The following is a 13,289-nucleotide window of genomic DNA, read 5'->3' on the forward strand; positions in this document are numbered from 1 at the left end:
GTTTACTCCATTTCACTCGTGAGATTCCTGCTGACCACAGGAAAGGGCGGTGGGGTTAGGAAGTGGTCTTTTGTTCTGTTGAATGTTTTATGTTTCGCACACTTGAAAACTTGAAGCTATGCTCTCTGATCACAGCTTTCAAAATATTTGACCATTTTCCCTGGACCTGTATTGAATGTAGAAGAGAATCCGATGTGCCTTGTTGATTTCAGGGGGTTTTGCAGGGAAGGTGGGGAAAACCAGACAGCGCACAGAGCCGAGAGATGAACGTCCCACAGCCTGCAAAAGAAAGAATAGAGATCCATTAGCTGGGACCTCCGTGAAAGCGGCCTTGGCATTTCTTTCAGGTAAGGATTAATGGAGCAACAACTGTAAATATCATTCAAATCACAATAAAAGGAGGCAACTCTCCCAAAGACCTGGAAACGTCCCATTATCAGCTAATTGTTCTAGGTTAATCCTTGATGAATCCAATTTTAAAGGAAGAGAGGCCAGCAGTCCTGCTTCTCCTTTCCTTCCGTCTTCTGTTTTTATAGCTGAGAACAGATAACGCCATCAAGACTCTCTGTACATGTGCTGGGACACATTGTTCTTTTTGTTGTTCCATACAGGCCAGGTTAGTGTCTGTCTGGGAAGTACTGAGTGAGAATCTCATGTGGAAGGCACAAAGCAAGATCTGCTGATGTGGTCCTCACTCCCCCCCCCAAAAGAATCTGGTTGTTTAAAAACAGGATGTGGTTTCTTTGGGGTAAAATAAAGCCCTCTGCACATACACTTATGTGAAAAAGAGGGGTGATCATTTCATCTGGCGAGCTCTTTGGGGTGTGACCCAAAGGGGAAGGCCCTTAGGCTGACTAATCCCCTCCCCCCGGGGGTGGAGTCATGGACGTTTGTGATGAGTTTGTGGGTGCCGGACTCCTCTCTTCTCTGGATCCAGCAAGTGCTAAAAGCTAATCCAGCCAGGCTGATCCTGAACCCCTGGATCCACCAAGGCTGGTTTCCTGCTGAAGTGATTGCTTGGGTGATGGGCTCTGAAGAGAACAAAGGAAAGGGGCCTCTGTGTGGGGTTGCCATGTATCCAGGAAAACCCGGACATGTCCTCTTTTGGGGGGTCAACATGCCCACCTGGGCAGATTTTTACATTTTAAAGGAAATGTCTAGGTTTTGGAGTTGGTGGGCTTGGGCTTGGGCTGCTCTGCAGCCACTGCCAGCCTGAGCCAGGGAAAGAAGGGCCTGGGCGCTTGGGCTGGCAGTGACTTAGGCTGCCCCTTTTTTGCTCTTCAACAGGGGTTCCAACTATAGGGGGCTCTGGGTGCCCGAGCATCCACAAAAATGTTGTTGTGGGTGCTCATCACCCACACTGCAGGGCCCCTGGCGCAACTCTGGAGATGCTTTCAGAGGTCTCGGAACCCGACTTGCAATGCCACCGGAAGTCAGGTGCCAAGGCTGGGTGGCACAGGCTTGACATCATGACATCACTGGCACGGGCACCCATAACCGGGGGCCCAAGTAGGCGCTCTGCTCTTCCAGATATGGCAGCCCTACCTGCGTGCCAGATGCCAAATGAGTGGGGTCCCTCCTTTAACTCTCAGACAGTTTGAAAAACAAAGCCTGAGTTTTAGAGCAAGGTTTGCAGTGATGTGACCTAAAAAAGCAAACCAGCAAGCAGAGGATCAGAGAGCAAAGGCTTGATTTCCGTGTGACTCCAAGGCTGCAGTTATGGGAGAAGCAAGACCGTTTTGGGGTGCGGATGCCGTGCACTTCCCCCTCGTAGGCTCAGGTTGTATAGATGTGTCAATAAACCATAAGGACATCACAGTCTCTGCTGTGCCTCATTCCCAAGGAGGTGCTTGGAAGCCCTTGCCGCTCACACGGCTCAGAGATTGGGGTGGCTGGCAACAAGAAGAAGAACTTGCTGCTTCAGACCAATTGCCCACCTAGTCCAGCATCCTGTTCTCACAGTGGCCACCCAGATCATAGAATCATAGAGTTGGAAGGGACCCCCAGGGTCATCTAGTCCAACCCCCTACAAGGCAGGAATCTCAGCTCAAGCATCCATGATCTACTGGTAGATCCCTGGCTGATCCTAGTAGATTGCGGGATCCTTACTGTGTGGAAAAAGTTATGGGAATAAAGCTAAAAAACTCTGTGCAATCATCCCCCAAAGAAGCTCAACAACTCTGGGCAGTCCACCCCCCCACGCTCCTCCTCCCTCCAGTGACAAGGGGTAGATCACTGCCAGTTTTTTTATACCAGGAGTAGATCGCAGTCTCTTGGGAGTTGGACATGCCTGCTATGAAACAATGACAGAAGTGGAGGTTTGCCTCCTTATTTCGCAGTGAAGATGGCTGGGCATCTGTAGCACCCAAACTGTTCCATGGCTTATCCTTTTATTTTTATTTTTAATTTTTCTTTTAAAAACGTTCAAATAGCTGTAACGTATACAGATAGTTATCCTATCCAGGATCCCCCCCCCAAACTTGTTTGGCTCTTTCTGTAAACATATCTGATATGAGTTTAAGAAAACCATTTTCTAATGTCTGAAGTAGAGGCGTGGGAAATTCCTCAAATAAGGCTGAGCTTCCTTTGATTGTTAAAGCACAAAGGAAAAGGCAGGAACTGCAGTCAAGTTCCTGCACCTCTTTAACCCATTCATCTAGATTGGAAAAACAGGCCCCAGCATCACGGCTGCTTTGGGGTGTAGAAAAACATTTTTGTTAGAGAAATTACAAATCAAGGTCCAGGCAGTGAAGTAATAGCAAGGAGCGGCATATAAGGAGTCAGTGAGAAGATTTCATGAGCAAAGTTAGGGGGCTAAAAGGTTCAGAGAAAGTGCATATATAATGCATATTGTTCTGTATGTAATGCATATTGTAACAGGTAAAAAAGCATGAGCTGTTGAATAGTGTAGAATATAATCCAATTTTGGAGATAAATGCATAGTTCATGATTAATATTTTTATTTATTGTTTTTTCAATAGTGGCTTGTTGCTGATTTTTTTCTCTGGATCTACTTTTTATATTTTATGAATATATCAGGGGGAAAAATTGAGACAAAAACTTCATTTAAAAAATATGTTTTAAAAAACAATATTTAAGAAACATGGTATATAGACGTCCATATTTAACACAGGGTTCCCTGTGTTTACTTTTCAAAATGAATGTGCTCAGCTTCACTTTATTTGATAATTTCAAAGCAGCATGAGGCCACTTTTAAATTTCCTTGTTTTTCCCACTGCTTGAATGAATGCAGAACGTGTGATGTGACTGTGTTTGCGAAGGATGGCGATTCCCAGGCCTCTGACCAATCTCCTTCTGGCTTACCCCTGCCTGCCCAAATCCTTCCTCCCACTGTGATACGGAATCTGACAGATGGAAGGAGCTCAGCTTGTCTAGCACCAATCTCTCGACAGGATATCCAGTGTCTAATTTTCCTGTCCGGAGGCTGTTCCCGTATCGCCGTAGGATTCAGATCATGGAAATATAGCGGCATCTTCTTAAGAATCACCTGAAGGAAGGGGCCAGTGAATAGATCCCTGACCAAATAACAGGGGTTTGGACAGACCCCCAGAGTCAGCCTGTCTCCAGCCCTTTAGAGAATTCTACTCTGCCTTCTGAGCGCCTCTTCTCTCTCCACTCGGACCTTACCTTTGGCAATGGCCCACTCTGCCAGACGCTGCTGCAGCCACACACAGGAGAAGCAGAGGCCAGGCACGGACCTCTGGATCTCTCATTCTGCTGCACTTACTGCACGCTTGGTGTCGGAGGTGGGCTAAAATTCTTCTTCAGTCCCTTCTGTACTAGAGGGTGCATCACTCTTATCCTACGGACAGGACATTACACCACCACAACTCAAATGAAACAATAAAAACAAACATAGAATAACTGCCCAAATCTTCCCCATGCTAGGGTGAAAGATGGGTATTCCTTGGGAGCAGGACCAACACGCAAGTCCACAGCAGAATAACTGAATTGCCATTTCAGTGGGTTGAATTCAGAGTCATGCTGAGAGGTGACTCACTGAGGAGACTTGCCCCATTCTTTTCAATGGGCCTCTTCTCGGTGCTTAGCCACACTTCCTCTTGTTCTTCTGCTTTCCCCCTGGGGAATCAGCTCTTGGGTTTTCTCTGGATTGACAGGCCTGTCCACACTACCGCTTGTCCTGTGCCTAGAAAGTGTGGGTCTGACCAGTTTCCCCCTTGCCCCAGTGCTTTCCCAGGGAAAACCCACACTTTAGTGCTAAATCAGAACAAATGTCAATCCAGAGGAAACACGAATTGCTCTTTGCTCTGATTGAGCACTAAGGAGCGGCTTTCCTCAAGGGGAAATAGGGATGAGAGGAAGGGTGGATGAGCGCCCACTGTTTAAGTCCAGTTACTATGGTCCCCAGGGTTGTCGTATAAATGGCCTTCAAACCAGGGCCAACTGTATATGATGCTTATGTTTATACAAGCTTTCTAAAAGGCTGCTTAATCTGGACAGTTTTATTTGGAGGTTTCTCCTGCCCATGTTGCAATACACTGCTGTAATCCTATATATGTTTGCCTAGGACTAAGCCCCATTAACTCATGCCTGATACTTGTCAGGAACTGCACGCTTATTTGTTCTCGGATAATGTGGTTTCTAGGTGTGGCAGGATTAAGGTTTTGTCGAGGAAACTGCTTCAGTCTCTGCTGTTTGAGTTATGTAAATGTGGAACAATCTACACCTGCACGACCTGCTTCCTCCAAGGCCTGGCTGCCTTGATGTCTTTTCAGCAACTTTGCCGACAATAACAGGAAAAGGGTTTTCGAAAGGTTAATGAGCTGCAATGAGTAGGAAGCATCCTGCCATTGGACTTTCTAGGACTCCAGTGCTTAGCCAAGTATCCAGCTTTCACTTGCCCTAAGAACCTGGTAGACACTCTTTGTCTGTGCCTGATGATGTGCAGCTTACGAGTGCAATTTCAGGGCAGGCAGAGTCCCAGGGAGTCTCCAAGGGGCAGAGTGGAAGGAACTGGGTCTTTGTCTCAGTTCTGGAAAAGGGAGACGGGGGTGTCTTCCCTCCCCCCTCCTGCCTCCCTCAGCATGGGAGCCGCTGGGGGGAGGGTAAGGGAGAAGGACTGAGTGACTGAGTGAGTAGATCTAAGATCTGCAGGATGCTCAAGGGGTGCTTGCTGACCCACTTGTTCAATATCATATTGTCTCCAAAACAATGCACTTTAAAAGCATATCCTATAATAATAATAATAATAATAATAATAATAATAATAATAATGCTGCATAGTAACTTGAGGTAGTGGCTACAATGGGGAAGGGCCAGCTGTTCCCTTACCGCCCCTGCCTCCTAAGCCGCTTTGCTTTCTCCCCAGCTATAGCTCGGTCCTAAGGCCAAGTGACATGATTTGGGGAGTTTGCCAGGGGGAAGGGAGTATTCCAGTGCTATTCCCCCACCCCCAACCGCTGTTAGGATTGCTTCAAACATCAAAGAAATTTGAGGGCATGTGCTTGTAAAATAAATATTAGGGAAAGAGAATGTTGGTTTTTCTGTTTCTAATTATTCTAATCTTAAACTCAGTTTACCTCATTTCTGCATCACTTTGTGCATTTTCATGCACATTTCTTCCTAATACACAATTTTGTATTATATATAATATTTGAAAGATTTTCCCTATTAATCTGCATTTTTGTGTTTTGTTTCCAAAAATATATGCATCTTTATGTGCAGTTCCCACAATATACATATATTTGTACACAAAAATGTGCATATTCTTTCAAGCCCCCCCCCCTTTAAAAAATGCTCCTGGTATTTGTTTAGCAAATGCATGAAAGTTTCCCTTTTTTATTTTTAACCTGAACTTGTGTTAAAACTTTCCCCTGTAGTCCACTCTTGTGCATGAGTGGGGAACCTGAGGCCTCTCAGACACCAACAGTCCCCAACCCCCAGTATCCCTGACCATTGGCTATGCTGGCCATTAAGAAGGGGGGGTACATACATTATAAATAACAAAGGGCAATGGCACCTCAAAATGCACTGTTTATGAAACTTAACAGTACCATCCTGTCCATACCTACTCAGAAGCAAGCTCCATTTAACTCAGCAAGACTTACTCCCTGGTTAGTGTACACAGCAGGGGTAACTAACCTTCTGGTATGACATGGGTGGGTGTGCCTTTGATTGTGAGAGCCTTGTACAAGCAAACGTCCCCCTCCCCATAAATGATTTGTGCAAGTATGAAGGGAAGAGTTTATAGCAGAATCAGCTACACTGGCAAAGAAAAAGCGCTTTATAGGCATTGTTCATGCATTCTAACACTATGATGGCACTGTGGAGATGGCACCAGATGGCACTGTGGAGTTCCGTTTTTGCCAACCCAATTTCTCATCCTGTACAAAGTTTGCAATGCGATTAGCTTAAATGCTTCTTTGCTGTGTCTAGATCCAGCCGGCCTCCTCTCCACCAGATCTGATGAGCAGGGAGGGACTTCTTTGCATCTGCATCTAAACCTCCCCCCTCCAAGCACTGGGTCTTTCTTTTTTCTTTTTGCTCCGGCTGCTGCCCCAAACCATGGAGTTTTGGGGAGTCAGAAAAGTTTGCAGGGGTGTGGGTGTGGGTGTGCATCAGGCACTGGGCATTCCCTCTAAATCTGAAATTGCATTCCTAACCCTGTGTGTGTGTCAAAGCCCCAAGCGAACTCAGTCCATGTGCAGAGAAGTCACTGCTGTGCCCCATGCAAAGGGCAGAACAACTGAGCTGCTGTTTCTGCCGTGTCTGGAACTGGAGTCTCCCACTGACGACTGCTCTCCTGTCCCAGCACACTGAATCAGGAAATACGTCAATGTCTGCTTTTTAACCTCTAAATCCTTATCACTGCAAAAGTTGACACTTCAATCCTTAATAATTTTTGCTGTTGCTGTTTACATTAAGCTGCTTTATCTGTAAAGGTCAGCGCAGATTTGCTCTCATTCTCACAGCTTCTCCCCTTGATTCTTGCTTTGTGTAGGGTTTTTTTCCTTACAAGTCACAATAAGCTGTATCATACCCTCCAACATTCCTCAGATGAAAATAGGGACATTTCTCACTCCCCCTCCCAACTGATCCTCTTCAACCCCCTGTTTTTGTGCCCCTTCCCACAGAGCATTTCCTATCAGAAGAAGGGTGAGTGCCCCCATCCCAACGTCAACGGGACATGGGACACAGGCCCTCCACCATCCTGAGAAAAACCCATAATCCCAATTTTATTTGATTTTATTCTTTGGTAGATTGACAAAAAGAAAAACACACACCAATAAGCAACTTTTAGAAAGGGGCAAGATTAGATGTGGATGCACAAAGCATTTATTTTTAGATCAAGACTCCTTCCACTCCTCTCTGCCCCCTTTCTTCCTGCCTAAGGGGGGCCTGCCCTCTGTCTGCCCCTCAGAGCCCCCTGCTTGGGGGGGGGGTCCTGCATTGGACTCGCAGCTGCCTGATGACCAAGCGCCACAGAAAAGTGAGGAGCCAGGAAACAGCCCCTTCCCTTGCCTTGCAAGTGCCTCAAGAACTGCCTCTCCCCTTCTTTGTTTCCCTCCTCCACGTGAGGTCCGGAGGGTGGCAACACGAGAACGGGGCCTTCTCTGCAGTTGCTCCCTGCTTGTGGAGTGTTCTCCCCAGGGAGGTTCGCCTGGTGCCTTCCTTATATATGCTTAGGCACCAGGCAAAAATGGGATTGTGTCTGCAAGAGAGTTCTGTGCAGAGAGCGCTCTCTCTCTCACCCCACTGCGCAGCAGCTGATGCACAGAGTTCCTGCTTTGCACAACGCGACAGAAAGTTATCAGGCACGTTGAAAGCTGTGCAAGAGACCTTTGCAGGCCTCCCAATCCGCAGGGCCTACAAAGTCCCTTTACGCCAAGCCCTGCCCTTTCCTGCCCACACCTGACGTTGTGCATGACATCAACTGTGGGCTGGGTGTGTGTGGCCTGCCCAGAATGACCTCTGGGGCCAGATGGGGAGGTTCCCCATGGACTGGAGGTTCCTGACCTCTGGTAACACCTAAAATAATGATTTTTTAAAAAATAACTTAACTGAAATTTTGGGCATCATATTTGGATTTGTTTTCATTTCTTCCTCTGGTTGTTGTATAATTTTTAAATATTGCTCCATCCTTATTCTGAACTAGAATTAATTTGAACCATTTTTATGTATCTGTGACTGTCCTTATTGCTCAATTAAAATGCCTTACTTTTGTGAGAAATATATTGTGCTTTAATAGTACATGGGAATTATTTTAATCATAGGAAACTAATCTGTTGATATTTTGATACTGGAGTGAAACTATGGGCTATTATTACTCAATCAATTAATAGTGCCATTGACAGAGCAACCCTAGGCCTGCGTAAGCAGAAGTAATCTCAAACGATTTCAGTGAAACTTTCCCCAGCTAAGTGTGTGCAGGATTGCAGCCTCACAGTTTGTTCATAGGAAATACAATCCTGACCTACAATACAATCAATAATATTTATCATCCTTTCATCTCAGTTTCAGCATAGCATTTACTCACAAAGGAATGAATATGGAAAAAAAATGTTTGCAGGAAAATCTGAACTGGAGCCAACAAATGTATCCCAGATCTAATCAGATCTTTCCTGTAAAATTCCCAAGAATATGTAATTCCATTGAATCTAGTTTCCATATTCATTCCTGTTGGGGAAACAAAGTATGTATCATTGACAACAAAGTATGTCTGGGTTTTTTTGTTCTCATGTTTTAATTTTGTTTAAATCTGCCCCAAGAACCATTTTAATGAAAGAGAGAACAATGATCACACAATTTCCACTAGTCCAGTTGTGAAACTTTTTTTAAGAATGAAAGAAAGGCGGAGAGAATCCTGAAAGCAAAGGGAGCTCCATGATTCCATCTCCTTACTGATGACACAACCATCTCCATACGAGCTGGCAGAGAGGGCCGTCAGCTTCACGGAGTGGTGCACAGGATGACGCAGAAGTCAGCCCCACCCCCCATGGGGAGAGGGCAGAGCCCTTCCCTCTCCCCAGAGGGAGTGGCCACCGGTTCTTTCTAACCAATGAAAGACACAGTCATTTTTATTTTGTTTTTATTGCCTGGTAGGTCATATTTCCCAGCTAAGCATCCTAAGGCACCTTGGGGCTTTGAAGACTCGGTGGGAGATACCTGAGATACAGGATTCCTTGGCTTGCAGGAAATGGTAGTGGCAGGAGACCAGTGACCCATCTTGCAGGGCTCACCACATCAAACGCTTCTAGCTACAAAAAATGCCCTGGACGCTGAACACTGGTGTGTCGGGGAGAAGAGGAGGCTTGGCACTTTATCCCTGACTAAACAGCTGCAGCAACTGCTAAGTGCATGGAGGGGGTTGTCTGGGTTGGGTTCCCCATTATTTTAATTCTTGGCCTTGGAAAAGGGTCTGGAGGTGGGAAAGCTGCAGCGACCGCCCAGTGACCCAGGTAAGGAAGGCTTCTAGGGGCAGCTTTCTGGAAAGGGTTACAATACACACAGGTTCTGCTAGATGAACACAATGCGTTCTCAGGAAATGGTTTGTTAGGCGAGCATTCACATAACAAGTCAATGATTTCCATTCATTCCTATGGGGAAATTTCTAATGCATTCCTGACCCCAAATTTTGACACCAAAGGACAGAAACCCTGCCCAGAAAACTCCAGGAAAACCCCCTGAAACTCTGCAGAAGGCAAACAAGGAAGTAAAAAAAAATATTTGTCTAATCTCTTCCCCCACTGCCAGTTTCTGGCAAAACAGCTGTCACGGATGAGTAAAACATAAAGAGTAAGGCTTGTTTAAGGCTGCTTGTTTTTTGTTTTTGTGTTTTTTACAGTACTACACACACACCTGACTTTCTGGATATCTGAATCTGTGGTGTGCAAGGTGAGGTTTGGGCGCTACTTCCTTGTGTTTGGATAAGGGACTTTTCATACAGCAAGTGCTAGTGGGACCCTTGTGTTCAGTCCTGCTTCCTGCTTGCACTAAATGACAGGGCTTTAACAGCAACTTTAAAAAAGAAATGCTGCTATATATTATTGTGCCTTCCCCGTTGCTGTGAGAGAATTAAACTATGCCAACAATATATTAGTTCTTAATTTAAATATTTGGCATCATGCTTAGAAGCAAATCTGGCAGTAGAAGTCCTCCTTAGCTATGCTTGGAGGCAAGGCAAGGCTGAAGCTTTTCTGTTGGCGTTTTCTCATCCATTTCATTGGTAACAAAAACCCCAAACAAACAAACATGACAAATGCGTCTCTCAGAAGTAAAATGCCTGTGGAACATGTTCGCCTGCTTGCTCAGATAAAATAAACTGAAAAGCTTAGATCAGGTGAATGGCATCAGGAAATAACTTCAACAATCCCACTGAACAGACAGTGAAATTCAACTTCCTCCCTTGCCCAGATCCTGCCTGCGCAGCAACGCGCAGCTCACTTTCTTTAACTTGCTGCCTTGGGCATGACTTCCTTTCAGTAAGCAAGAGCCCTGGACTGCGCAGGGAAGGAGATGTCCACAGATCCCAGATCTGCATAGGAGGGCTGAGTCCAGAGAAAGCTGATCAGGTAAAAAAGCAGGAATGTATCTTATGTGCCTTGAGAAGGAGGAAAGACATCAGATTGAGGGGAACCCAAGAGATAGCTGTAGCATCACTTTACTAGGCTCTCTCCAGGAGGAAAGATGAAAAGTCTGAGTAGTGTCTGAATAGAGTATTTGCTCATTGGGAACCATTTGTCAACCCCAGGTCACGGAGTCTGAAATCTACGACAAACGAACTTACCTAGAAATAAGTCTCACTGAACTTATTGGGACTTGTCTGGGCAGCCAAGCCTAGACTTGCTCTGAGATGGTTTGCTTTATAAGAGGAGCTGGATTAAGGAGGAGCAATAGTCTTGTTTTTCTCTGTGAATGAATCCAAAACCAACTTTAAAGACACAGCTAGTAGATTTTTTGGAGAAGAGACACTGCTTTGAATGGTATGTTTTGGGGGGAAAGAGGAAAGGCCAACATTAATTCCATGAAAACATCAATCTACAGACCCATTTTTCATTTTCATATATAGTTAAAGTGTTGTGTATCATTTTAAAGAAAATATATATATGGCAACAGATTTTCAAAATGCCAATTTACACATGAGTAAAACAATCAGAAGTATGACACACAAGATAACTCAGAACTTCTCTAATTGTTTTCTAAAGTTCAGTTAAAGACATCTCCAGGAAAACAGATTATAGGTTAATGACACTTTATCGTTTTGATAATATTTCTCATTTGGTGAACTGACAATAAATTTTATCCTAGGAGCAGAATAAGAAGACCTTCAGATAACAAAATTTATGTTGGGCATGCCTGTTACATTGGTCACAAAAACATGCACCTCCTCTGCCAACAAATGAAAAGAAAAATCTACATGATTTACTTTTATTTGAGAGTCATAACCTTAAGCAAATATGATAAGATGTTACCTGAAACTTTTTTACATGCACCATTTCTTGTGACCAACATAACAACACAATGAGCAACTTGAGTAGCATAAATGTTCTATCGAGTGTGTTCACCACATGCCAGAAATCAAGAAGCCAGGATTCTTGTTGCTCAAAAATGAAAATCACAGGAAATTCCAACAGTATCGGACTGGCAAGTTAAACTTTTTGAGTACAGTATATAGAATTGGCCAAAATGACCTATAAAATCCGAGATCAAAAAGGGTCAAAGTTTGAGGAAGAATGGGGGAAATTTGTTGCTTATATAAAGATAAATTGCAGAAGTTTAAAAACTGTAGCGGGTCTGACATAAATCACGTGATGTGCACAAAAAGGGAATAAGAATAAGAATCTGTAGGAGAAGATATGTATTAAGAAAGCTGATGCGGAGGAGGAGGGAAGTCAAGGCGTGAGTATGCACTTTGTAAAGAAGACGGTACAAAATATTGATTTTAAAAGATTGCTTTATTTCTCTTTTTGTTTTTTTATTTTTATAATTTGTATCTTATGTTTTTCTTTATTCTCTTTTGTTTGTGAAAATTAATAAAAAGATTTTTTTTAAAAAAGAGTGTGATAATATAAACTGTGGCAGGAGGTAGCAGCAGCAGCAAGCTCTGCCATTCCTCCAGAGAGCTTAGGTGCCCTTCAATATTGCAGCAAGAGAGAGCAAAAGGGCTTCTGGACTTCTTTGTGAGGATTATGCTGAACTTAATTCAGCAAATGAAACTAGTGGAGGAGAGGGGTTTCCGGTCATAGTCTTTCCCCCGAAATCAGATCTGCCTCCTGTGCTTTGAGCATCACTTGAGCCCAGACTCTTACTTATCCCCAACGACCTTTTGCCCCCTGCTTCCGAGGCACAGCTCCACACTTTCCCAGCCTGTGTCTGAGCGCTTCTCGCCAGGGGCGTAGGAAGGGGGGTGCGGTCCGCCCCGGGTGTCATCCTTGGGGGGGGGGGCACTTACTAAGGGGCTTGGCCTGCAGTGCTCCTGAGCCATACGTCTCTCCAGGGAGTGCCGCAGTGGCTTGGGGCCCTGCGCTGCCCTCATGCACAGATTGCCCCGTCCCCGGACTTCCAGAGGCGGCGCGAACGGCAATGGCTGCCCTCTTCTAACCGCGAAGAGGGAGCTCCGCGGAAACGGGTCGTCCGCTACGGCGAAGCAGAGACCCAGCTTGGAAAACCGCAGGCAGTAGAAGCCTGTGGCCGTGGGACTCAGCGGGCACCGTTTGCGCCCCCCGAAACTGGGAAGGAACCCCGTAAGGGGCTCCGGAAAAGTGACGGGGTTGGCGCGGTGCTGAGAGTCGATCGCTCTTTCCCTGGAGTGAAGCCGCAAAGCTGCTGCCGGTGAGCGCTGACCTTTTTTCTGGGACAATTCGGCTAAGAAACGACCACCGTGAGTAGGTGAAGTTTAAGAAACTTGAATCTTAACAAAAAGAAGCTTAATTTGGACACTGAAAACGGGAGATGTAACCAGGAAGTCCGTCTCCCGATTCTGCTTAACGTTTAAAGCAACGACGTTTAACTTACTTTTGCCTAGAATTATGCTTTAAAAGACTGTTATCTGAACATCAGACATAGAACCTCACCTTATTTTAAGGTGGAAGAGGAAGAATTTGGCTTTCCCTCTTCTCGTGTGGATTTATAAATATTTTATTTACTGAACCCCTGGAGATCGGACTGCCAGGCTATTAGAGCTGTCAGGCTGCAGGAACTGTCAAACTGCAACTCGCGCTTTTTAGAGACATTGTAACTTTTCAGTATCAACTCTGCAAAATAGAGGATCTGTAAGGTCTGCTGGATATTTGTAACTGTATAAACTT

The 13,289-nt window shown here is 45.1% G+C and overlaps 1 protein-coding gene across 9 annotated transcripts in view; it reads left to right on the forward strand.

Annotated features, from left to right (window-relative positions):
* The first annotated feature begins 72 nt into the window (after positions 1-72).
* Positions 73-13,289, forward strand: part of ADGRF5 (adhesion G protein-coupled receptor F5) — a 59,455-nt gene continuing 46,238 nt past the window's right edge. For 2 of the 9 annotated variants that reach the window (XM_081855463.1, XM_081855466.1), the window contains exons 1-4: positions 73-347; positions 9,827-9,876; positions 10,396-10,553; positions 10,733-10,964. In XM_081855463.1, coding sequence (XP_081711589.1) covers positions 10,897-10,964 — 68 coding nt within the window. In that variant the 5' untranslated portion in view covers positions 73-347; positions 9,827-9,876; positions 10,396-10,553; positions 10,733-10,896. The remainder of the gene's footprint in view (positions 348-9,826; positions 9,877-10,395; positions 10,554-10,732; positions 10,965-13,289) is intronic. The other 7 variants (XM_081855467.1, XM_081855468.1, XM_081855464.1 and 4 more) reach the window with 7 other exon arrangements.

This window comes from Podarcis erhardii (assembly GCF_964252035.2).
Source record: "Podarcis erhardii genome assembly, chromosome: 3".
Lineage (NCBI taxonomy): Eukaryota > Metazoa > Chordata > Lepidosauria > Squamata > Lacertidae > Podarcis > Podarcis erhardii.